Source organism: Erpetoichthys calabaricus, chromosome 11, assembly GCF_900747795.2.
Source record: "Erpetoichthys calabaricus chromosome 11, fErpCal1.3, whole genome shotgun sequence".
NCBI lineage: Eukaryota > Metazoa > Chordata > Cladistia > Polypteriformes > Polypteridae > Erpetoichthys > Erpetoichthys calabaricus.
Genome location: NC_041404.2, coordinates 68956312 through 68983811, shown reverse-complemented (window position 1 = coordinate 68983811; position 27500 = coordinate 68956312). Strand labels below are relative to the sequence as shown.

Here is a 27500-nt window from a genome sequence, read left to right as displayed (position 1 = left end):
CACAGTGCCAAAGCTACCAGTACCTGGTTTAAGGAACATGGTATCCCTGTTCTTGATTGGCCAGCAAACTCGCCTGACCTTAACCCCATAGAAAATCTATGGGGTATTGTGAAGAGAAAGATGCAATACGCCAGACCCATAACACCTGAGCAGTGCCACTGACTGATCGACTCCATGCCACGCTGCATTGCTGCAGTAATCCAGGCCAAAGGAGCCCCAACTAAATATGGAGTGCTGTACATGCTCATACTTTTCATGTTCATACCTTTCAGTTGGCCAGCATTTCTAAAAATCCTTTTTTTGCATTGGTCTTAATTGATATTCTAATTTTCCGAGATACTGAATTTGGGACTTTCATTAGTTGTCAGTTATAATCATCAACATTAAAGAAATAAACATTTGAAATACATCAGTCTGTGTGTAATGAATGAATCTAATATACAAGTTTCACTTTTTGAATGGAATTACTGAAATAAATCAACTTTGTCATGATATTCTAATTTTATGACCAGCACCTGTATGTGTGTGTATATATATATATATATATATATATATATATATATATATACCACACACACATTTTCTTGTACTAAAACTTAAGTTGGTCATATGTGACTAAAAATAAAATCATGGGGTGAACATAAAAGAATTTAGTTAAATTAAAATGCACAGATTCCTTAAATGATTCTAAAAAAATAATTCTTACAATTTGAAAATTTCTCCAGTATTATCCTAAATACTTACTTAAACAACTTTCATATGGTGTATCATTTTCTTTCAATAGTTAAGCTGGTTAGAAATTTCACTTTAGCAAATCTATGCATTTAAACAAAATGTTAGTTCAGGAAAAAAAAATGCATTCTTTTACTTTTTAGTGCATTTTTGAATAAAATTGTGTTACTTAAAAATCTTTTTTTGTATATTTTTTTCTGTTCAGGACACCACACTATCTTCAGTTGTCCATCTACCCTATTGGTTAGTGATGCTCTCTGAAAAAAGGTCAAAGTATATTTCCATGCTGAAAAGGAAAGAAAGTTAAAGACAACAATTCTGCTATGTAACCTTTATCAGGTCTACCTTTAACCTTTGTTTCGTTTGCAGAATAACATTTAAGCTTTTTACCTCAGCAAATGCATTCTGATGCAGCCCTACACACTTACTCCGTTAAATTATGAAGCTGTGCTTCCGCGTGCCTCATTTGTTCAAAGTCATACGTACTATAGAATATGTACAACATGGATCTTGGGCACCATCTAGCATTAATACATTTTAGAAACAACTTTCTAATTGTCTTTTAAAATGTTTTTCCCCCTTTAATGTATTTCAAAAGGAAACCAGGACATATTCTTACTTAACATACCCCTTCAAAATGTTTAAGTTAAAAGCAAGGCAAACCTCACTGGATTCACCAGTGTATAATTATCTTAAACAATTTGTCGGACATCATCTAAAAGAATATTTTTGTGCTATCACATGAAGTCAAATTATACCAAAATTAAGTTTCGAAACTGATACGTATACATTGCAGGTCATAATTAGAAACAATTTTCACTCGATTCCTGTTATGCCCACATTTTAGCAAAACTGTACATCATTGCCAGGCTTAAATAAAAAAAAATATAATTAATATTTAAAACAACTGTAGATAAATTATAAACAAGGGAAACATCTTTATAAAACAATTGTCTATAAAAATAAACAAAAATACTATATTTGGCCACAATATGAGTCATTAATAAAGAAATTACATTTAATATTTTACCTTTGCTTCTTCCATTTGCATAATGTTAGCCTGGCAGTCAGAAATACTGTCATTTATGTAATCTATATTTGCAGTCAATGACTCTATTTCTTCATTAAGAGACAGAAGTGTCTTATCCACTTCACTGCCATCTGTTAGAATTTTATCTCTCTTCTTTGACATCTTTTCTTTTCTTTTGGTTAACTCCTCACGTTGCTGAGAAGACAAAATTTTAGTAAAACATACTTTAGCAGCCTGATTTATACAACAAATTCCTTGCCTATACAAACATAGTACGTAAAGATAAAGCTAATCCTTCTAAATCAAATGTACTTGCACGCAAGAGCAATTTAAACTGCTCCAATTAACCCAATATAGTTAGAAAAGGCTGTACATACCTTATTAAAACCATAACCTGTCTTGTCAGTCAAAATTTTGCACTCACCTTGACAATAACATGCTTAATTCCATGAAGACAACAACAGAAATAATATCAGTACAAAAAAGGTTTAAAGAAAAGGAAAAACTTAATCTTTAAAATAATGAGAAAGTATCAAATAGGTGAATGATATAATATTTTAAGCTCTAATTTGGTAATGGTCATTATCTAAGAAAAACCTTCAAAAAATGGTCATAAATACCTTCAAAAGACGGTTCATATCTGCTTCCATGTTTGCTATTGTCATTCTCTGCATGATGATATCTGTAATCCTACGTTCTAGAGACTGCCATTTTAGCCTTGCTGCCTTTGATGAATAAACACTTACAAATTTCCTTTGGTGATATTTCCTAGAATCAGAAAGTATATATGTTACGGCATGTTACATGTCCACAATACATTAAAAATATAAAATATTACTTGATATGCCAAGGTGCCAAAAAGTATTTAGTCCCCTTCATATTTTTACACCTTTTGTCATACTACAGCCTTATGCTAAATTGATTTCAATTTATTTTCCTTCCTGAAACAACACTCAATACTTGAGAAAGCGAAAAGAAAATTTTTGGACTTTTTGAAAATTTGTATAAAATAAAAAAATGAAATATCACATTGACACAAGTATTCAGACCTTCTGCTTATGAAATCTAGCCCTGGTGCATACCTTTCTACTGGTCATTGTTTTGATGTTTTCAGTATTTGTTAACAGTCATTACCAATTTTCTAAATATTTCAATAATAGAACTCCCTATTAGAGACGAAAGGCATACGATTTCAAAAACTACACATCAACAGCTGTTTATCTTATAAAAGAGCTTTAAAATGCATTTCCATATCTTATCACATGCAAAATGTCCCCTGAATTCATAACACTGAGCAAGGTAGGACTGTTTCTTTACAAGCCTTTGGTGCTTCCAATTTCAGTTTCCAGCAGTGACTGTGCCAGAAATTATATGTTGCAGTCCTGCTTTTACTGTATAAGAAAGCTTGATGACTCTAACCTCTACATAGCTGTATCTTTATAAGATTCATTATCTCTGACTTTAGTTTGTTTGGAAGCAAATTCTAAAGGTGTCCTCTTCTTAAAGGCGAATGAACAGGACAGCATGGAGAATAATCATTTCAGCTCACTTTCTGAAGAGGTGCCCTCTACACTTTCACTATACAATTGTTTCTCCATCACCATGAACCCAATTAACTTCTATGACAGAAGTCCCCATTGCTTATTCTTGAGGGCAAAATACAAATGCATCAGCCTCAAATGTTTTCATAATTACTGTACAGTAGTTTTTATTGCAGCTGCCTTATTATTACAGTATTGCTGAAGTATAATTAATTGGGTAGAAATGACAGAGTCAGGTTGAAACAAAGAACCTAAATATGTAGCAATGATCCATGCACTGATTTAGGTCTGCAATGGGCTGCCTATTAATGTCGTGACATTTGATAATGTTGATGAACAAAATGATGATTCACAGATTTAGGTGGCAGTGAGCATGGTATGGGAACCAGGTTTATCCACAAATTACTCACACCATAAACTATTCTGTGAGAAAAACTGGTTGTCACTTTTCTAAATTCTTTAGCTGAAGAGATGCCTCCAGAGGCAGACATAGCTTTTGGCCTCAGTGGCAAACTGGCCATCTGCAGAAATGGAGAATGTTTGTGGCAGAGAAAGGATGATCTCATTGGAGAAGGTTGAAGCTCATAACCGCTAATTGTAATTCTCTGTCAATTTTGCCATAAGTATGTATACCAGAGAATCCTCTTACATTCTGGTTTCCTCACAAAGCTGGTGTGGAATTTGGTATGTGCAAGTTTCTTCTATATAAGTCTTGTTCAAGTGGAGTAGAACACTTGCACTTAAACTGATATTGGATAAACTTCTTTTAATATCTCTCTACATTCATCGTTGTGGAGAGAAAAAAAATATTACAAAGCCTTTAAGATCAGACTTAAACGTGTCTGATTGAAACCAGTCAAACAGAAACAAAAACACTCATTTAAAGGTGGGACTTAAGTTACGAATATTTTCTTACCTGGTTCCATTGGTGACTGTTGTTGATCCTGATCCTTGCATTCTTCCTGAAGACACTCTCATTGTGCTCGGTGAAGATTCCTGAACAGGCTCTGGTAAACTGAGCTTGCGGTTCACTTTTCCAGATATAGGTCTTGCCTGACGACGTAATGCTGTCACCTGCACAGTATACATTTTAGAAATATAATCTAAAACTTTATAATTACAATATATAATTTTCTGATCCAAGTGACCCCACTCTTTGTAAAGCTGTAGTCGTTGTTGGTTAACTATAGGTTGCAAAGGGCAATGCCACCACACAGCTCTCTGGAGCAAAGTAAAGTTTAGCTTCCTATAGATACAAAATGAAATAAAAATGTTTAAACTGAAAATCGGGGTTTAAAACGTTACTATTTAGATCTAGAAATGAGAATACATATTTACAATTCCCACAAAAAAATGCACTGGCACAAGAAAAAAACAATAAAGGAACATCATAGAAGTTATTATATGCTTAATAAAACTGGAATTCCTAATTAATACTTGTTGTAAGCCATAAAATGAATCAGTAAGTAATATATCACTATAGTAAATAGCTTTGGAGACATGCTCAGTTTTAGCAACAGTTTCACACAAATATTGACACACATGGATACAATAATTTGGTCTATTCCTGAAAAAGTTGTTTATTTACTTAATCTCAGTCACTATATGAAAAAGAATTTTAAGGAAAAGGTAATTTTCAAATATAAACACCCATTGATAGACTTCAGGAAAGCTAGCTAAAGATCAAAAACAATGTGATTCATGAAACAAAGAGCTTGCTAGAATTTTATAGTTACAGAAAACACCATGGTCATTTACAGCAAATTACCGATTTGTTTTAACATTGAGCTGCTATTCTGAATTTCTTTGATTTTTGAATGTACTATATTTTCCTCAAATCAAGTCACCTAGACACAGCTAAAGATCAAAGAACTTAGGAACATGAGCAAATAATTTATCTATTGCTATTTTCTCGGTTAGACCAATCATGATTGTTTTGATAATAATGAAAAGCAACTTCTCTCTCATTCTACTTGAAATCCTTCCACAGAGTGCATGTTCCTTTTTATATCTTAAGTTACAATTAAACTCAAAGTATTATACAACAGCAGGCTACTAGCTTTCTTTTGAAATGCCATACTGTACAATTACACTTACTTGATAATGTACATAATGTACATGTGATAGTGTTCTGGTGCAACCTCAAACCAATAAAAGGTGCTGATTTTTCCAGAACTCTTGTCAGTTGTTCATTTCAATATTTGAATAAATAATGAAATTTGCATGAGAAAAAAGTAAACAAATATACAACATAAGCTTATGATAAAAGAAACTGTATGCCAGTTGTAAGTGAAATGGTTATTTTTGAAATAGGGCCACATGGAAATGGGAAACTGATGCTTTCAAAAGGGCGCTGCCATCTTAAGATACCATGTACAGATAGTGTGTGGTTGTGTCTGTGTGAATGAAACAGAGATACGATCAGGCACAAAAAAAAAAAAAAGCAGCATTTGAGAGACATGCTCCTTTGCCTAAATCCACTGACCAGCATAAGGGTCTGCGGATAAAACTTGGACAAAAAGGATTTTGGCTTGGATCTACTCAGTACATATGTGAATGGTGTAGTTGGAAGTAGCAACATGAACGGGTAGGCAGTGGATGCTGCAGAAAATTGGTAATTGGTGCTGCAAAGACAGGGAAGTTCAGGGAGGCAGCAGAGGCATTGTAGAATGACCAAGAAAGGAAACAGTCTCTAAGTGTATGAGGGAGTGACCATGCATTTCACATTTCTTTAGGACAACAGCACCAGCGATGATGTTATAAAATGAAGAACTAACAACATACTATTTTGTGTTACAGTACAACCACCAAATGATAATACTAAAAGATATTTAAATATCTACATCAATACCCAACTCCAAAAGCAGAAACACAAATAGAATTCTTATTTCCTAATGTAGCAACTGTCGATCATGTCAGTGGAAATCCGTTAGCCTTGCGCTGTGATAAAAATAACACAATGGGCACGTTGATCATGCAGATCAGTCACTGACATTCCACCCTCTCATGCGCAAGCCACAGAAAAAATATAAGAAAACTGTGCAAAGAAACACAATCCTACTATCCCAAATGCAACATCGTACTGTGCGTTGGTGACTGTTTCAAAACATATCACAAAAAGGAGAATGTGTTCTAATTCTGGACACTAGACACAGTATTTATGCTGACGTTTTACTATTTGTATTTTTTGCTGTTGAAAAACGTGCAATATTTTTCTCTTGTTTTTCCCAGGGATAAATATAAGCGGTTAGGAGGCTACTCCTATCAATTAAGTCTTTGTAATGTGGAAGGAAACACAAGTACACCAAAAAAGAATGAGAAAACTCCATACAGAAAGTGACCAGGAATACGATTTGGACTCAGGACACTGGATCACAGAATCAACAGATTAACCACTACACAACCATGGTAAATCTTGCTCAATAAGATATCATTCCTCAATTAATGTTTGTCCAGCTCATGAATATAATCCTAGAGAATATATTCCAGAAGAACATGCATCAATATTGTAAATGAAGAGCAATATACAAAGCTACAAGATTAACAGTCTTAATACAGCAATATATTGAACACAGTGTTTTTAGAAGATATAAATTTTGCCCAATAGTGTGAACAAAGTTTACAAAATGAATCAAAGCAAAACCAACCCAGGCACTATTCCAACACTCCATTCACCAAATCTTTAAACTTTTACATATAGTATCTGTTAACAATTTATTAGGCCACTGACATATCTTACCTCTTCAGTTTTCCGGCGAAGAATTAACTCTTGCTGTCTTTTCTGTGCCTCCAAAAGTCTAAGCTGATGCTATGAAAAGAAATCACAAGCCTTAGTAAAGCAATTTTTAACTGAACAATACTTTATTCCCATGGGTTAGTAAATGACCCTAAAACCAAAAAGTACATACTACTTTTGTTTGTAACATACTAAATATTGTTGGAAATTATTTTCTATTTGCTCTCAGGTACACTGCACCCCATTCAGGATGAGAGCACCGGTTCTGATCAAGACAGGATCACAATTTCCTTTAACCTGAAGGAAATAAAGAGGCTATGGTGTAAGATAGATAGTTAAATACAAATAACAACATCTACTTAAATTTCTACCCAAACCTAAGATAGGACAGTCAAACAAAATGCCCCTAAAATATACATACACCAGTTTTGTACACATTATCTTTTGAAAATACAGGTAAAATTCCGTTACAATGAATAACTTTACAATGAAATTTTCATTACAACGAAGTATTTTTATGGTCCCAACAGTTTCCCCATATGACACGAGTCTACAGAAATCTTGTTACTACGAAAAACATTCAGCAGATACTTTTGTTACAACGAAGTGCCCAAAAGACCTTGAAATGCCTGAATGAATCATCCACAGAGCAGTCAGTTCTGTGGTCGCAGCTCAGTTGTGCACAACAATCCCCAAACAGAAACACTGTAAATTTTTTTTTCTTTCTTCCAACTTTCCTTGTACTGTTTTTTGATGTTTTTGTTTTCTGTGATACCTTTTGCTTATTGCTCGTCAACATTTGAAAAACATCCATTGAAATTTAACTTATTGTTACCCTCTTATAGAAATGGCAGACACGAAAAAAAACAACAACAGTTCATATTAGAAAGAAAGAAAAAACTTTAAATTTTTGTGGCTCTTGATTCCGGCAAAAAGAAGAAAGACGATGCCAGTGAATTTGGAATTTCGCCATCGACACTGTCAACTTTCTTGAAAGATTGAGCAAAAAAAGAAGAAAAATCTCGGGTTGCAAATGTATGCAAACTGCTGCATTTGAAGACGTTGAAAAAGCAGTTTTTATGTGGTTCAGTGATACTCTTTCAAGAAATATTCCTATTAATGCGGCACTCATTCAAGAAAATGTGAGGTTTCTAGACTCTCTTGGGACCTCCCCCAACTGGACAATAAGCCGAAGAGCATCCTGAAGTGCAATCACCGCGTCTGTGGAAGACTGTTTATCTGTTGCTGGGGCAACAGCAGGCTAACAGTATTACTTGGCCACTAACCTGGCCACAATCCTGCCTGACTGCCATGTCTGTGGATAGAAGAGTGTCAGATCACGCTAGAATAAATAACCGTGCTGTTCCTGTTTCAAACCGAATAAAGCTGGTTTTGCTAAAGTACTGAGACTCAGCCTCATGTTTTGAGGTGCAAGACAGGGACTTATAGCGCGATCACAATCTTTTAGGATTTGCTTCTGTGGCACTTGACATCATACAGCATTGGTTAACATTGTCTTCTATTATACCAAATTTTTAAAAAAATCTCCATACTGCATGAAAATATTTTTATTGGCCATCACTACAAGCTACAGGGGGTATGGATCATAGGGATGCACCGATCCCGATACCAGTATCTGGTATCGGCCTCGATACCACATTTTCTAAAGTACTCGTACTCGTTAAAAGTCCCCCGATACCGGGGACCGATACCACGGTCTGAGAAATGTCTATGTTTGAGCGGCGTGTAAGGGGTTAATCACAGGCGCCGAGTGCCCGCCCCCAGGCCCCGGCTGCAGCTCAGAGCGGGGAGAAGGCGAGACAAGACATGTCAGCCGTGGGTAGGGTTGCCACCCGTCCTTTAAAATACGGAATCGTCCCGTATTTGAGAATGAAATTGCGCGTCCCATTTTGAATCAACACGGGACGGGTTTTGTCCCGTATTTTTTTTTATCATTTTTTTTAAAGCAGCGTCTCATGCAAATCATCCCACACGCATTTTATGAAGATGCCTCCTTTCCTACTTTTGGGTAATACGGGATGTGGCCCCCGCTGCAGTATGCGTCCCTTTTTTTTTGTATTAAAAGTGGTAACCCTAGCCGTGTGGAACTATTGCAAAGTGAATGAAGACGACAAAACAAAGGCGGACTGCAAATTGTGCTCAGCGAAATTGTCCAGAGGAGGCTCAAAAGGTAGCGCATTTAACACAAGTAATTTAATCAAGCACCTAAAATCCCAACACGACAACGAGTACAAAGAGTTTACCCACGCTTCTAAACCAACACAACCCACGCTGCAGCAAACTCTTGCAAGACGAGAGAAAATGTCCAGAGACAATCCACGTGCTGTGAAAATAACACAGGCAATTATCGAGTACATTGCATTGAGTGACCAGCCACTCTCGGAGGTAGAAAATGTGGGATTCCTGCGTCTCCTCCATGTTCTGGAGCCCAGATATGATGTCCCAAGCCGCCGCTACATGACTGACACGGAGCTGCCTAAACTACACGACTCCGTGAAAAAACATATCCACAGCCTACTGCAAGCCTCCTCTGCGTTTAGTTTCACCACGGATATTTGAACAAGCAGTGTTAGCCCCGTGTCGCTAATTAGCCTAACCTCCCAGTGGATAGACGAGAGTTTCACGCCGCAACGAGCCATATTACATGCGAAACAATTCCGCGGCTCGCACACCAGCTAGGCTATAGCGCATGTGTTTGAGGAAATGCTCCAGACATGGGGTATACCTAATCATGTTTTTATTAAGTACTCGGTATCGGCGAGTACTGAAATGCAAGTACTCGTACTCGTTTTCCAAAAAAGTGGTATCGGTGCATCCCTAATGGATCATGTTTTTAAAAAAAAAAAAAAAAAATTTCTGGTGGAGTGCAGTAAGTCCCCTACATATGAAACTTCAAGTTACAAACTTACAAAGTGGTAAAAATGTATGTCCAATAAATTAAGAATTATTTAAATAAGTGAAAAATTAAAAATTGTAGTTCAACTTCAAATTTCTCAGCTGTGTGTTAGTTAGTTTGTATTAACTTTTAAAAGCACCTTCTTGTGTACTGTACAGTACAAATATATTTTCGATAAAGAGTTGAGGAGAGGTAGGTTAGGTCTGCATACATAGGCTACCTGACAGCATAAACAGTGATATCAACTGACAGAAAACAAAGGAAACAAAAATAAACATTGTTTTTTATTGAAAAAATACACAAGAAATATGTAGAAAAATACAAATATTAACTTTTAAAAGCATTTCCTTATGTACAAATAGCTGTACATGCATAGATTTTCTATAGGAGTTGAGGATTGGAGGTTAAACTGTGCTCATTGGGTACCCAGGCTAACTATGCTGGACTTACAGACAAAGCAGACTTCCCGAATGGGCTCTTGGAACAGAACTTGTTTGTATGTAGGGGACTTACTGTATTCCTTTAAAATTAGACAAATTTTCCAAATATTTTTACAAAAAGATCTGATTAAAAATGTATTTGGATACTTTTAGCTTGTAAAATGAAACTGTTTTTGTGATTTTAAAAATAACAACTGTACTGTGCCCTTTAAAGGACTTTATTATTTTACCTTGAAAAAAATCAGCTTTAACTTAAAACCCATCAACACTTTAATATCTTTTAGCTCAGAATAAAATACAAAATTGGACATTGATTAAATTTAAATGTATTCTTACATATTTCTTTCAATGGCAGAGAGCCCTCTTTACATCTATATAGTTAATAAAATTAAACTAAAACACAAAAAATGCACAATACCAAACAAGAACAAAGCCAAGCATAAAAAAAAATACACATATTATACAAACAATATACAACATAACATTTTCAAAGAAAAAACTAATTAATCCAGTTTAGGGTCATGATAAAATGTAAATACTTGAAGCTCCCAAATATTAAATAACAAATAAGTTCTGCATTAGAAATAAAACACAAGTTGGAAATAAGTTCATCATTTCCTTATACTCTTGCATTGTTAGCCCCTACAGACTAATATGGAACATTGCTGAACTCCATTGAGATCTATATTTACAAAAGTTTAGTTTATGGGATAAGTTCAGTATTTTTCAGGTTGAAACAAACATGGTATATATGCATTTTCCACACAAATTTTGTGGTGATGCCTCATGCCCTATTAGACTCTATTATAAAGCACCAACGACGGCAAGATAATTTTTTAAATTAATACAAAACGCTTTGATTTCAACAAAATACCAAATTTATCCTTTAAGAGAGATTGTAGTATCATCATAAAGATGATTTTCTTTCACATAAGCTACATTTGTTAGAGAGGAGCTAATTTATGCAATTACGCAATTTGTCTTAAGTTTAAAATTCATATAATGAAAAAAAAAATTCAATTATACTAACTTTCTATTTAAATTTATATCTTCTTTTACTCAATTTGATAACAACATATTTTATTTTTTATCATAAACGGTGAAAAGCCAGTATTTTGCAATTTTGCATTTTTTACTCCCTCTTTATTTTTGGGAGCCTCTTGAACCTGACACCGTCAACAACAACAACAACATTTATTTATATAGCATACACATATTTTCATACAAATGAGGTAGCTCAAATTACTTTACAAGATGAAGAAAAAAAAAGGAAAATATTAAAATAGGATTAGGCAATACTAAGTAACAAAGAATAAAGTAAGGTCCGATGGCCAGAAGAACAGGAAAAACAACAAAAAAAAAATAACTCCAGAGGGCTGGAGGAAAAAAAGCAAAATCTGCAGGGGTTCTAAGGCCATGAGACCACCCAGCCCCCACTGGACATTCTGCCATTGATGGTAATGACCAGGAGGAGCTCAACAGATGAGGACAAACACACTAAGCAAGGGGATGGTAAAAAGTGTAAGTGCGTTTATTAACAAAAAAGTCAAAACAAAACAAGCATTCCAAAGTGCAGTGCTTCAAAAAGTTAATAAATAAATATTCCTTATAAAAGTGTTTCATGTAAAGGATAAAAGCAGAATAAATAAGTCCATTAAAACGAGGTTAAAATTCAGGCAGGAAACTGTCTTTTCTAAAAAGCTCTGGGCATTTTATTTCTCACTGGCAGCACCCATGCTTATCCCATAAGGGCCTTGCAGCAGAGGAATCGCCCTACCCAACATATGCAGCTGACGTTCGGCAGGTTCGGGTCCCTGCCGTCCCATGGCAACAGTAAGGCTCCCTCTCCAGACCTAGTCTTGGGTCCCCAATGGCCATGGCGCTCACGTTGAAGCTCTCCTTCTAAGCTTCTTCAACCCCAGCTGCCTTCCTGGTCTTCTACAGATAGTCTCTCCTTTTAACATGCATCACTCTGCCTCCCTGAGTTGCTCAGCCAGAGTACTAAGTACAGGGCCGTCTGCTCCTGCATCGCACACGGGAACCACTCTCACCATTCTATCAAACCTCCCACCACCACACAAAGATGCTTGTGCGGCAATTATTTATTTGAAAGCTGCCATTCAGCCGCAGACCTCACTTTACCACAGGCATATGATGGATAGTGTGTGTGTAAGTCATTTTAGAGAGTAAAGCAAATGTTTTGCTTGTGACTGCAGCCAGTATCCTGTTCATGATAAAAGGTAAAACCATACAGTGAAACTAAATAATTACTTACTTGCACCAATGGAAGGAAAAACAATGAGATAACTGCAGCACACTTGCCATGGGGACTTCAGACTACGTTACATTTTATATCTAGAAAAAGCACCAGGTTTTGATTCTCCATATTTAACATGGTGTACTAAGCAGTAAGTTTGCATTTGTACATGACAATGCTAGTGAGCATCAACGATATTTGTTTAAGATTCCAAATCTTGCCAAGGTCCTTGTGCTGTCTGAACATTGTCTTCTGCCATTAGAAAATTATAACATTGGAACAATCCACAACAGAACAGGCCGTTCAGCCCAACAAAGCTCGCCAGTCCTATCCACTTAATTCTTCTAAAAAACACATCAAGTCTAGTTGGAAAGTCCCTAAAGTTTTACTGTCTACCACACTACTTGGTAGCTTATTCCAAGTGTCTATGGTTCTCTGTGTAAAGAAAAACTTCATGATGTTTGTGCGATATTTATCCTTAACAAGTTTCCAACTGTATCCCTGTGTTTTTGATGAACTCATTTTAAAATAACAGTCACCACTTAGTCTTCTTTTGCTTAAACTGAAAAGGACCAGCTCTTTTAATCTTCATTCATAATTCATCCCCTGTAGCCCTGGAATGAGCCCAGTCACTTTCTCTGAACTTTTCTAGCGCTGCTATGACCTCTTTGTAGCCATTTGTAGATCAAAACTGTAAACAATACTTTAGATGAGGCCTCACCAGACCATTATAAAGCTTCAGCATAACCTCCTTAGACTTGTACTCCATACATCATGCTATATAACCTAACTTTCTATTTGCCTTCTTAATGGCTTCTGAACACTGTTTGGAAGTTGATAGCATAGAGTCCACTATAACTCCTAAATCCTTCTCATGTGTACATGTGATTTTCAGACCTCCCATTATGTAATACTTTACATTTGAGTCATGTCTCTGTTATAGTTCACTTTTGTAGCAAGTTATCTAAAAATGAATAATTTTGTTAAATCACAATTTATTGCATTCTATGTGCAATTAAAGTTAACACCAGATTTTGCAGCCCTGTCTTCAGAGGCAGTAAGCGTTGAAAAAACATTCAAATCATGTTTTCCATCGCCACTCAGACTACCTGCTAAAACATGCAGCAGACTCAGTGCACTTCTTTACTATGATAGAAGCAATTCATACTCAACATAGGGACAGCTAAGAAAATGTGTACAGAGTCATTCTCCATTTTTACACTGAACTAAATTGTGAGGTAGTTTGACATGAGCATCATTAAAATGTTTGTATACCTTTCTAGACTTTTACTTTATAAAAGGTGCACTAAGACCATAGTATCATGCACACAATGCAGAATTGAGTCTTCCGTGTGTATGTGTGAATTTAGGAAGGAGTAAAGATAAAAAAGTAGGTAGCCTTTGAAATCCCTGCAGAACATATTCTGTTATATAGTTCTGTGAACAGACCAGTAGTGAACTCAATGCAGCCTAAGAAAATGAAGTTTTGTGAAAGGACAAATATACATAGACCTAGGTATTTATGCACTTGATAGTGATATGAATTTAAAAAAGGATCAATTAATCTTACCTCTTGTTTTCGCTGGTCCTTTTTAAGTGCAGCTATTTCACGATTACGCCTGGACTCTGTCATCCTTGCTTTTTCTTGTTCTTCCCGCATTTGTTTCATCAGTTTTACCTAAAATTGATTTTATCGATAATACTACCATTAAAAGCAACAAGGGCAAACACAATCAAAAGGTGCCCTGAAAGCCTTAAAGAAAATTGTAATTGTTGTTATGATCATGTGAAACACTTTCCTTTAATTTACACAGGTAAGCTTTCTTGTTGCTAAATATTTTTACATAGTGCAATAATTCATACATTTATTAACAACAACATTAAAACCACTGACAGGTGAAGTGAATAAAATTGATTATATCAATACAGTGGCAACTGTCAAGGAGTGGGATATATTAGGCAGTAACTGAACAGGCAGTTCTTCGGCGGTGATGTGCCAGAAGCAGGACAAAATAAGCAAGTGGTAAAGATCTGAGGAACTTTGACCAAGGCCAAATTGTGACGGCTAGATTACTGGGTCAGAGTATCTCCAAAACAACACGTCTTCTGGGGTATTCCCAGTATTCAGTGGTTACTACCTACGAAAAATGGTCTAAGGAAGCATAACCAGTGAACCTGCAACAGCATCATGGGACCAACAGGCTCATTGATGCACGTCCGGAATGAAAGATAGCCCATCTGGTCAGGTCCAACATAAGTGATACTGTAGCACAAATTGTTGAAAAATATACTGCTAGCCATGAGAGAAAGGTATCAAATTATAGTGCATATCAGCTTGCTGCATATGGAGCTACATAGTCACAGATTGGTCAAAGTACCCATGCTGACCATTGTCCACCACCAAAAGTGACTACAATGGGCATGTCTTCATCAAAACTGGACCATGGAGCAATGGAAGAAGATGGTCTGGTCTGATGAATCACATTTTCTTTTAGATCATGTGGACGACAGCGTGTGTGTACGTCATTTACCTGGGGGACAAATGGCAGTTGGATGCACTAGGGGAAGAAGGCAAGCCAACGGAGGCAGTGTGATTCTCTGGACAATGGTCTACTGGGTAGCCTTTGGTCCGGGCATTCATGTGGATGTTACTTTGACAGGTACCACCAATGTACAAATTGTTGTAGACCAAATACACCCCTTGGCACAGGATAATGTGCCCTGCCACACAGAAATTGTTCAGGAATGGTGTAAGGAACATGACAAAGAGTTCAGGGTGTTGAGTTGGCCTTCAAATTACCCAGATCTCAATCCGATCTAGCATCTGTGGGATGTGCTATAAAAAAAACAGTGACTCATGAAGACCTCACCTTGCCATTTATAGGATTTATAGGATTTTCTGCTAACATCTTGTACCAGATATCACAAGACAACGACTGAGGTCTTGTGGAATCCATGACTTTATGGGTAAGAGCTCTTTTAGTGGCATTGGGGGTGGGGGTATCTAAAAAATATTAGGCAGATGGCTTTAACATTGTGGCTGATTGTTGTATATCAGGTATATATTCCATGACTTTCTAATAAGAGAGTGAACAAAAACCTTCTCTGGAATGAAGGGGAGGTAGTTATGTTTTGTATGGCAATGAAACATAGGTCTCCCTAAAGACCTGTTTCTACTATTACACTGAGCCCAAATGTATGTGCGACACCAGCAGTTACTTTTTTCAGGCTGTCTTCATATGGCTTAGTAAAAGCATGTCACCTAGATTCCACAAAACAACTGTTGCCTGCCTAACTTCATTAAACCCCAGGACGGATATTTATGATTCATAGTGATGTAGAAATGCTTATAATCTTGTTCTTCAACAACTGCTGTGTATAGCTGCAATTCATGTATTGCTTTTGCTGATGTTACAGTTATCAAGAAGACTTTTTTAAGGGACTTGAGTGTAAATAGTTTTCTGATGAGTCTTTACAGAATACTAACATCTTCCCAATTATGAAGTGTTACTAAAAGTCCTAGTACTTGTAAACATGGGAATACATATGCTGGTGTCAGAACCAATACTTTTTTTGGACTGGCTAGTGCAAAATTTAAAAAACCTTTTCTCTAAATACTCCAGTTTGTATTTTGAAAATTCTACAGCCATTGCATTGATTTCCACTGTGAATTCACAATAGTTTTCTAGATTGAACATATAAAGGCTATCTTACTAGAATTTTCACACCCTGTAAACTATCTATCCAATCTTTTCACATCTGTTAAATGCCATAGGTCAAACTACACGAGTACTATTACATTTCATATCAGTACTAGCTCACAATCTGTGAAATACTGATCTTATGAATTTTATGAATTTGTTTAATAAGAATCAGATTCATATTTATTAGCCAAGTATGCATGCATATAAGGAATTTGATTCAATTTTTTTTTTGATGGCTCTCCCAAGTTTACTTACAGGACAGACAGACAATTGATAAAGGTGTCTTTGCTAAATCAGTTGTTTGGAGGCTGCAAGGGAACACTAATTACTGCTGTCCTTGTTGATGATGATTTATTTTTGTTATGTTTTTAAGAGCTTCACCAAATCAAATTCCATTAAACTGATGTGGTTATAATGATAAAGTATTACACTCTTAATATTCACACTTGAATTGACAGTACAGAATATTTCTATATTTCAGATCACCATCTCATACTCACTTAACAAACAAGTGAATTATAACTTATTAAACTGACTAGCTTATATAGAATCTTTTGATTCATGAAATATCTTAAATGGCTGTAACAAAGAAGTAGAAATCCTTGTCCATTGTGTACATCTATATTTTATTCAAACCATGAAATATTATCGGCAAAATAAATGCCTTTTCTTCAGCTATAGGCAATAATATTCTAATTACTGGATATGACCCTGTGGTAAAATGACATCTAAAACTCGGCTACCTCGTAGACTAGTGCATGCTGGCCAACTTTACAACATTCTACTCCAAATTAAGGGAAATGAACCATCAACAGTAGCAACTAATAAGCTGAACAGTGAAAGTAAAAAGGAGTTACCTTAGTTTTCTTCATTTCTGTAACTTCCTGTTGAAGTTTCTTTAACTGTTTTTCATATTGCGATTGATTTTTCAGTAACCTAGCATGTTCCTTCTGAGCAGCCTGTAACTTCTGCATCTCCTTATTCATAGTACTTAACTTTTTCTCATATTCAGCTTTAATTTTGTTTGCTTTATCCTCTGTATACGACTCCATTGAACCTATAAAATATGTCAGTTTATTAGGTCACATTTTTACTAAAAACATATACTATGACAAATCTTTGAGAACATACCCATATTCTGCAGAACACGATCCCTTTCCAGTTGTGTGTCACGGATTTTGCTTTGCAGCATCATTAACTTCTGCTCATACTGTTGTTTTAAGGTATGTAGTCTTCTCTGACTATTTTCTAATTCATCAATCAACTTCTGTTTAATTGCAATTTCACAAGTGATATTTGCAAGATCTGCCTGATAATTAGCTGTAAAATAATAAAACAACAAAAAGAAAAAAATCTCTTTAACAGCAACACTACATTTACTAAACCACAACATACTGTTTTTAAAAATTTGGATTCAGAAAAAAAACTATGATTAAACATTTGCTTTTCTGAAGTCTCTAAATGACAGGTAACGATTTTTATTTTAATTTTGAAAAGTTGTTGTATTTATTAAACCATTGCTTATTTTCATAAAATGAAAATTACTGTTTTATTTGTTACAATCTGATTCATGATTGTCTCTATAATGCTATATTCAAAATGGGGCATACAATTCCTGGGAATGTGTTGTGTAAAAACTACAGCTTCACTGAACACTGTTCAATCTATTTTAAAAAAGCAAAACATTAAGGCAAAGTGAATTTGCTTCAAAAGGAAGAATGCATTTGTTATTTTAAACTCTCAAATAACAACAGGTTAAGTCTGTCCAAAGAAGAGCAAGGACTGTTTTTCCGCAGAGAAGCACGGGTCAATTAATAAATGCAGAAGGATGTCTTGTCTGTTCACAGGCAGCCTTCACAAGTTACAGTTGCATATTTTATAATCAATTTACAGGATAATCTGTTAAAACTTGTTTACTCTCTCCGCATTTACTTAAAGAAGGCAGCTTGCTGCTCCCATCTTCTCCCTCTGTACACCAAAGGTGTTGAAGAATTCCAGTTTCTCCTTTTTAAGTGAGTATCTCTGACTGTGTCATTCCTAGTCTTAGTTGTACAGCATCTTATGATTAAGACTGCTAAAATATCACATTCTAAGCTTTAACTCCTTACGACAGATAAATATTACAGCTGAGCAGCTAGTAATGCCAATGGTGCAGCAACTTTTTCAGAAGTCTGACTGGTATGTTTAGTCTCTCAAAATGCCCTGAATTTTTAAGCAATGACACACTTAGGCTCTTCCCCATTGTTGAATTTAAGCTGATGTCAAATTACACAATTTCTAGTCAGAGGGAATGTCAGAATTAATGACTGAAGATGATGACCTTATCGCCAGACCATGTCAGATTACATTACTAAAAACTGATGGATATGTCAAATTATTCAACTTTTCAGCACAGCTTCACACTTTCAAAGAATCATGTGCTCGCACTTTTTTCAGAGAGTTACGCGCTAACTGACAGAGCCAATGCTGCACAAAGGCCTTACAAGTACAGCATGTTCAGCTGTAGTCTTGGCCCTTTTTTTTTTTAATAATTTTTTCCATTTTGTCATGGTACACAAAACACAAGAAAGACAGACAAGCCCTACTTTTGTTTGGAAGTTGGACACATGAAATTGCATTCTAAAGTGAAGAATATTCTGTAAATTTAAAAAAAGAAATGACTAGCCCACTCTTGCATTATATAATGAAGGGGAAGAGCACCAGCGCCCCTTAAAATTTAATGAAAATGACAGTATTTCAAGCCAAAAAATTTTATCAAGTATTGATCAGCATATTGAGATTATACATATGTTGCAAAAATATATATTCACGTCATTTTAAGAAGACTAAAAGCAAACCATTGAGATTCAGCCATATTAAAAGGAGACCAGCTTTTCAGTTCACTTCATCAACTACCTCCGTTCATCTTCCTCCACAGACAGTAAGAGCAGGTTAGTTATTATGTTTTATTTCTGAACATAATTTCACGTGGCAAACTAATATATACCATGACTGGGAAAACTTGAAAAATACAGAACTTTTCCCCTAAATGTTTCTGGAGGCTGAAAAGAGTGGTGTAAACAAACCTAGGTACAATAATCGAAAGCAGAGTATTGTACTGAAATAGTAAAAGTCATTAATTGTGTTTTATGAATTTGTCGGCCTGTTTATTTTTTTTTAATACTGTTTGCTGATAACTGTACCATTGTTTCCTTTTGCATAGTCCATTAATGAAATGTAATAGTCTGAACCTAGAGTACCAAACTGTTTTTCCTCAGGTAAAAGATATATTTTTTAAGATTTCTTTTATGAATTCTAGCTTCAGTATTCATAACAACACACATAGGTTAACATTAGATACTGTATTCTGATTTAAATGTGACAATTGCAAAAAAAAAAAAAAACCTTTTTCATCAAGTTCAGAATCAGAGTCTTCAGAACTATCCTCCAAATCCAAGTCTGCATCATCTTCTTCCTCTTCATCACCCTCTTCATGATCACTGCCTTCTTGTACCTCCTAACAAAGCACAGTTACTTCACTCCATACCATTGAAAATGTTCACTTTTCAACAAGTCTAAAGCAAACAATTTTGGCTTCACATTTTAAAAAATAAAAGGTGTTCAAGATTAGGATCACAAAATCATCTCACTTTAATGTGAAATAAAATTAATACAGACATGTGTACTAATATGCCACACATAAGATCATATACCAAGCAGGCTTAGGCTTGATGTTTAGTAATATACAAAAGAAATAAATGCCCTATAGCTATAGTCTATAGCTATGATTTGCCAGCTTCTTCTCCCCTGCACATGGGACCAAGAATCAGATAAAGTGGTTTGGACACTGGGGTCCTTTCCTGGCTCGGCTTTAAATAAGTTACTCAACTACAGTATGACAGAGCACACATTTAAAAGGACATGAACAAGAACAATCTACATGTCTCTTCTTTCCATTCTGTACTAGGCACGAGACAAAGATTTACTGTACTGAATTTCGTGAAACAAAATACTGCCAATATGAAATGTGTCATGTATTGCATGACATTACCACATGACAGAAATAAAAAACACAATATCAAATAAACATTTTTGTGGAAAGCAGGGAATTCAAAAATCTGAAAACTAAAACTAAGGTATCACATGCCAAACTGACTGCACTTTTGCAGAACTTTTATCACTGTCTGTTGTGACGGATGGCTGGGACCCTTGCCAAGCCAGGACACCTCCATGCTGGAAGGACTGGGGGAGCCAACCTATCCAGAGTGTTACCTTCCCCGGAGCACCAAATGGCAGCCCTCCTGGGTTGAAGTGGTGCCTCAGATTCCCGCAGGGCTTCAGAAGAGTTGGAGTTGGATACAGCCCTGTTGGGATCCGGGGGTGTCGTCAGGGGGTGCTGCAACGGCTGCTGTGGACTGGAGAAGAGCTCTTCTGCCACACCTGGAAGTGCTGCCGGAACTAGGACAACGAGCACCTGGAGCACTTCCGGGTGCCTTATAAAAGGAGCCAGCAGACACCACTCTGGGAGCCTGAGTCGGGATGAGGGAGACGAAGCTTGCCATGGAGGAGTACAGGAGAAAAAGAAAAGAACTGTGTTGTGTTGTGCTGTGCTGGGGACTGTTTTGACTTGCGGGAAATGGGGGAAGGCGTTTTCCACAACATTGCATTCTCAACAGTAAGCTTGCACGACTTGGTCATATTACAACCGGAGTGCTGAACTGACAACGTGGTATACAAAGAGAACTATAACAATCGTAATAAACGAACAATAAAACAGCGGAGAACCAATGGATTAAATAAAAAGGCTGCTTCCTTGGCGAAGCAAGGAAAAAGGATGGCCTTATATGGCGTTCGTTTATAAAACAGCGGAGAAGCTGTGTAAAGACTGCTTCAAAAAAAACAGCAGAGCGTCTTATATGAGCAGGCAGTCAGCTAAAGAAGGGAATCAATAAATAACTATAATCGTAATAAACGAACAAAAAATAGCGGAGAATCCGCGGATTACATAAAGGAAATGGGTACCTGAACAGAAAAGTGAGTCTCAAATACCTACACAATAACTATAACAATCGTAATAAACGAACAATAAAACAACACAGAACCGCTAAGCAAGGAGAAAGGACGGCCTTATATGGCGTTCGTTTATAAAACAGCGGACAGGCTATGTAAAGGCAGCTTCACAAAAAAACAGATCCTTAAATTGTTATTGGTATATTTTCCCTCAATTTAAAAAGGTGTTCTTTTCTTCTTAATTAAAATTTAAAAGCAATACTTCACCGCTGCGAAGCGCAGGAATTTGGCTATATGCAGTGAGTATGTACGCCTGATGAGCCCAGAACTAGGGCGAAGCACGTGTCGCGTACTCTTTGCATTATTTGATAGTAAACTATTTTCAACCATTCTATGATCTGCTTCTCACAACTGAGGGCACCGTGGCGGATGTTAGCTGACTTGCTGGCCAACCACAAGCGTTACCTGGTAGGTAACCACCCATACAATCAGATTGTGATTCACACTACGAATGCCGTGAATGTAATTACCCCGATCTACATGCTGTCAAATAAACGAACCACACGCTGTGGCGCAATGTTAGGGGCTTCGCCTCTAGTGCTGACGTCTGAGGTTCGATTCCCGTAAGGGAGTGCAGTGAGTGTGTACGCCTGATGAGCCCAGTATTAGGGTGAAACACGTGTCGCGTACTCTTTGCATTATTTGACAGTAAACTATTTTCAACCATTCTATGATCTGCTTCTCACAACTGAAGGCACCGTGGCGGATGTTAGCTGACTTGCTGGCCAACCATAAGCGTTACCTGGTAGGTAACCACCCATACAATCAGATGGTGATTCAGACTACGAATGCCGTGAATATATATATGTGAATGTATGTATGTATATATGTCTATATTTATATATATATGTGCATATGTATATATATATATATGTGTATATATATATATGTGCATATGTATATATTTATATGTATATATATGTGCATATGTATATATTTATATGTTATATATGTGCATATGTATATATAATATATATATATATATTATATATATATATATATATATATATATGTAGATATGTAAATTTGTATATGTATACAGTAATCCCTCACTATATCGCGCTTCGCCTTTCGCGGCTTCACTGTATCGCGGATTTTATATGTAAGCATATTTAAATATATATCGCAGATTTTTTGCTGGTTCGCGGATTTCTGCGGACATGGGTCTTTTAATTTCTGGTACATGCTTCCTCAGTTGGTTTGCCCAGTTGATTTCATACAAGGGACGCTATTGGCAGATAGCTGAGAAGCTACCCAACTTACTTTTTTCTCTGTCTCTCTCTTGCGCGGACTTTCTCTGATCCTGACGTAGGGGGATTGAGCAGGGGGGCTGTTCGCACACCTAGACGATACGGAGGCTCGTCTAAAAATGCTGAAAGATTATCTTCACGTTGCTACCTTCTGTGCAGCTGCTTCGTGAAGCGACAAGCTGCACGGTGCTTCGCATAGTTAAAAGCTCGAAGGGCACGTATTGATTTTAGATTTGTTTGTTTTTCTCTGTCTCTCTCTCTCTCTCTCTGCTCCTGACGGAGGGGGTGTGAGCTGCCGCCTTCAACAGCTTTGTGCGGCGGTGCTTCGCATACTTAAAAGCCAAACAGCCCTATTGATTTGTTTGCTTTCCTCTCTCTTTCTGACAGTCTGTGCTCCAGACGCGCACTCCTTTGAAGAGGAAGATATGTTTGCATTCTTTTAATTGTGAGACGGAACTGTCATCTCTGTCTTTTCATGGAGCACAGATTAAACTTTTCAAAAAGAGACAAATGTTTGTTTGCAGTGTTTGAATAACGTTCCTATCTCTCTACAACCTCCTGTGTTTCTGCGCAAATCTGTGACCCAAGCATGACAATATAAAAATAACCATATAAACATATGGTTTCTACTTCGCGGATTTTCTTATTTCGCGGGTGGCTCTGGAACGCAACCCCCGCGATGGAGGAGGGATTACTGTATGTGGATGTGTATATGTATGTATATGTAGATATGTGTATATGTAGATATGTATATATATGTATATATGTATATGTATATATATGTTTACATAACCTCTTTAACACACTACTTCTCCGCTGCGAAGCACGGGTATTTTGCTAGTGTTTGATAAAATTGGGACTCCTAAATAGATTGATCTTCCAGCTGCACCATAATCCAAAACATCGTTAAATTCCTACTGGTGAAGCAAATGCTCAGGTTTGGCCAACTACATAAAAGTGGCAGATATGGAAAATTTCTGACCATGGACTGCCTTGTATTTTGAGCGATTCTCAGCAGTTTGACAAATATTGCAGTGTTCTTAAAGAGAAAGGTGGTAGAAACATCTTAAGTAAAAACTAATTTAAGGGGGAATATAATTAAAGGACATAATTTCTTTCCGTTTTTAAAACTTTTGTTTTCACTTTCAAATAATTGAGTTTTATGATAAAAGTCAGTAAAAAAAAATTTTGTTTTTTCAATTTACAAAATAAATGTGAAGTAGTCCACGGTATTAATGCTATGCTTTCCATTATATATTGACTATAAGTAAAAGTAATAAATAATAAAAACTGGACTTATTATAATTAAAATGTGTTGTCTGTTAGCTTTATAACTCTAGGAGTAATCCAAACAAATTTTATAACTGTAAGGATTATAAAAAACAGAGCTATTGTTTGGTATTATTAACAGAAAGATAGTTAAGTAAACTAATCACTTTGGGAACTAAGCACACACAATCCAACCAAATAAAATGCACTACTACAAACACTGAAGATTGAGCTTGGGATTCTACCAACTGTCCAGGGTTTTGACTGTTTGTAACTCATGAATACTTCTAAATAGTCTGAAGACTGTCATGAGCGTGCACTGGGGAGGCAGCTTAAAGGCTCTGATGATAGTAGCTATCCATAGAACCAGGGATTGGCACTGTGCTAATGCCTTCTCTCAATGGTTGTTTTACCACTTTGGCCACATTTGGCCATCTTTGAATCAGTTCTACAACAGACTCCCATCTGAAAAGTCATTATCAATAACTTTGTGAAAAGATCATTTGTTTTGATTTATTTTTATTATAAGGGGTCACGGACATGCTCCAAACCTTTTTTCGTGTCTGCTTCTTGACTTACAATGCGAGCACACACGCGCATGCACAGACAGATATTGTATAGCATAGTTATAACAATAACGTATTTGATAAAAAATGCTGAACACAGAGGATTTAAATAATCTTTGTGATAAAACATTTTATATATTAACTCACATAAAAATGAACATAATACAACGACCCACGATATTTCTCTTTGGGACTGTTTTGCAACAGTACAAGTTAAAACAGAGATACTTACCATTTCAGTTTCATCACTGATCTGATCTGCAAATTCGCCTTTGTCAGTCTCATTATCTGGGCTTTCCCCTTTAACAACACTGAAAAATAAGATGCATCATTTTAATGAAGTCTTGAAAAACAACAGAAAAATACAAATATTAAATAAAAACATTAATGACAAAAGATAAAAATGAAGATGGAAACAAACAAATGAGCTAATTAAATACTCTATCCACACCACTTAAACCAGAAAAATTCAATATTAGAACATATTAATGAGGAAAAATGCTTTAGTAAGAACTCTACATAGTGAAATATAGTACTTCGAGAAGTAATGGTTTTAAAGGCAAAAAAAAATAAATAAAAACAACAAGCTAAAATAATTTCAGAACAATTCTTACTAAAGCACCCTTTTGTGTAAACCACATTGGACATGATTTTTGTATTTTAAAGCAGAATTGGTATGTGATAAATAGTTACAGTTGCAGAATTAGTAAGAAAGAAATATAAATGTGATTCATAGACAAACCAAGGGGTAGTTACCAAACCATACTTTAAATCCCACATATAGCTGGAATAATTATGCACTTTTGACAATTAAAATGTAATAATTTAATCATATGAAAAAAAACTTCAGAATTAAAACAAATCAAGCAGTTAAAATAATAATATATATTATTTATTATGTGTAGACCTACAATTAAAGGGTCTCTCAACAACTACTGATTCAACCAACTTTAATCAATCACACTAGATTATTTCAATAACTATCCAGATACTACTGTGTTGTGTCACATGATCAAGACCAATCAGCCAGTTTAACAAAAAAAAAAAAAAGAGAAAAAAAAATCAATTCAAAACATTTGTGGTTGAAGGGCTTGAATATAAATTGTCGTATGTAATGCAGTGTTTGAGATTCACTGAACGCTTTGGAGAACAGGTTAGTGAACTGAGTGTTCTTCCCTAATAAGTTATAAAGACTTGGGTTGTGTCAAAAAGCCATGCTGACAAAGGACAAGTAGGAAAAGTGTTACAGTATACTGGAAAATAGTTTAAAATTAAAGATCCTGAATGTTTGTGTGTAAGTTATTATATTAATTACTTGAACGCATTTACAAGTTTAAATTATACTCAAATTGAAATACTTCAAGTAATTCTCACATTTCCAGAACTTCACCTAACTTTCTTAACTGCTTTTGTTATCTTGAGAAAAGTCTAATAGCAGTTTTTAGTTTGGATTTATTTATTTGACAGTATTTTGTACCCTAAAAATAAAATGCAACTCTAAATCCTTTATGATCAAATATCAATTAAGCTGGAATATTTATTGTTTTTGCTAAAAACATTTTTGCCTAACACCAATGATAAAAAAACATTAACACAGCAATTGTATGCAGATGTATGCATAAACACGTATTTATGGTACCTACAAGTAAGACTATATATGCCCTTCCAAAATTAATAAATATTTCTACTTACAGATATTAGAAAACATTTTAACAATTCTTTTTACATAAACTTTAAAATCATAGCATACAACCTCGAAATAAAATAATCAAATGTTAAGAACATCAAACAAAAAAAGCTAGCAAGTTTCATGAACCCAGTACACAAGCTACACAGCCTTTTAAGACAAAATTGAAAATGAAACTCATAATAATCTAAAAAGATCAGTACTTGTTTCAAATACAACAGCACCCATAATCTATGATTTTCACCTGCATATAGCATCAGGATATTGAAGAAACCCTCTATTAACATTTGATGGGAGTTTTAATGAGTGAATAGTTAAAGAATTATAACCTTTCAAGTAATATACTTTGAACACAAAAACATCAAAAATAAACAGGATTTTTTAAGCTATACACAAACTTTTGAATGCACAAACAGGGCCAATTTAAATTTCTATTCTGTTTCTATTCTCTTACCAATTTGTACACTTTAAATGGCCTTACACCAGACTACAACAGTAACCTCCTCCATCACTATGCTGCCATTGAACCCAATAAGGATTTTTGTTAGTTTTGCCCCAATTTAACCTGCACTATATGGGTAACAGAGCCTTAAAGTCTACTGCACCCAGACTTACAAATGACCTTCCTAAATTAATTAGATCAACTGACTCAATTAGTTTTTTTTTTTAAAAAAAAAAAAATATATTTTGTGACTCATACAGCCATATTTATATATATATATATATATATATATATATATAATATATATATATATATATATATATATATATATATAATAAACATCTACACGTGAAAGTGTGTGTGTCTGTCCAACCTGAAAGTGAGAGGTGGAGTCTGGGTAAGGGCTCCAGCTCCGAGGATATGCAAGCAAGGCTAGCAGACTGGCTAAAAGAAACTTCAGAAGAAAGACAGTCGCTTAGCTGCTAATACACAAACAATGCGAGCACGTCGGCAATACAAATCCTCCTAGGAGAGAGATGCCCAGAGTAGTTCTGACGTGTACAATACTTTCTTGGATGAATGGATGGATGGATAGATGGATACTTTATTAATACCAAGGGGAAATTCACATACTCCAGCAGCAGCATACTGATACAAAAAACAATATTAAATTAAAGAGTAATAAAAATGTGGTGCCGCACGAGCACCCGGAAGCACTCCAGGTGTCCCTTGTTTTCCTTCCGCCAGCACCTCCAGGGTGTGGCAGAAGTGCTGACGTCCAGGGCTTCTCAGGCGTCTGGGTGCCCCCTGGTGGTGACCAAGGGCCCCTATAGGGTTGAGCTTTCATGCTCTGTTCCCGTGGCCACCATACAAACCAGGG

At 35.8% G+C, this 27500-nt stretch overlaps 2 protein-coding genes across 3 annotated transcripts in view; both read right to left on the bottom strand.

Annotated features, from left to right (window-relative positions):
• Positions 1 to 27500, bottom strand: part of LOC114660537 (methyl-CpG-binding domain protein 1-like) — a 417772-nt gene that overhangs the window by 227812 nt on the left and 162460 nt on the right. The window lies entirely within an intron of this gene.
• On the bottom strand, positions 1736 to 24825 carry LOC127529567 (kinesin-like protein KIF21A). Its single transcript, XM_051933509.1, has 9 exons — positions 24724 to 24825; positions 19742 to 19853; positions 17489 to 17677; positions 17215 to 17414; positions 14224 to 14331; positions 7043 to 7111; positions 4220 to 4377; positions 2383 to 2530; positions 1736 to 1957 (listed from the first exon to the last, which is right to left on the bottom strand). Exons 1-9 carry the CDS (start codon positions 24724 to 24726, stop codon positions 1751 to 1753), a joined length of 1194 nt encoding a protein of 397 aa, XP_051789469.1. The 5' UTR covers positions 24727 to 24825; the 3' UTR covers positions 1736 to 1750.

What these genes read in the sequence shown, in the direction of transcription:
- LOC127529567 (XM_051933509.1), bottom strand. An exon ending in AGGACCAGCGAAAACAAGAG is followed by an intron (nt 7,112 to 14,223) that starts GTAAGATTAATT and finishes TTCTTTTCATAG; the next exon opens with CATCAGCTTAGACTTTTGGA. An exon ending in ATATGAACCGTCTTTTGAAG is followed by an intron (nt 1,958 to 2,382) that starts GTATTTATGACC and finishes TTGTCTTCTCAG; the next exon opens with CAACGTGAGGAGTTAACCAA.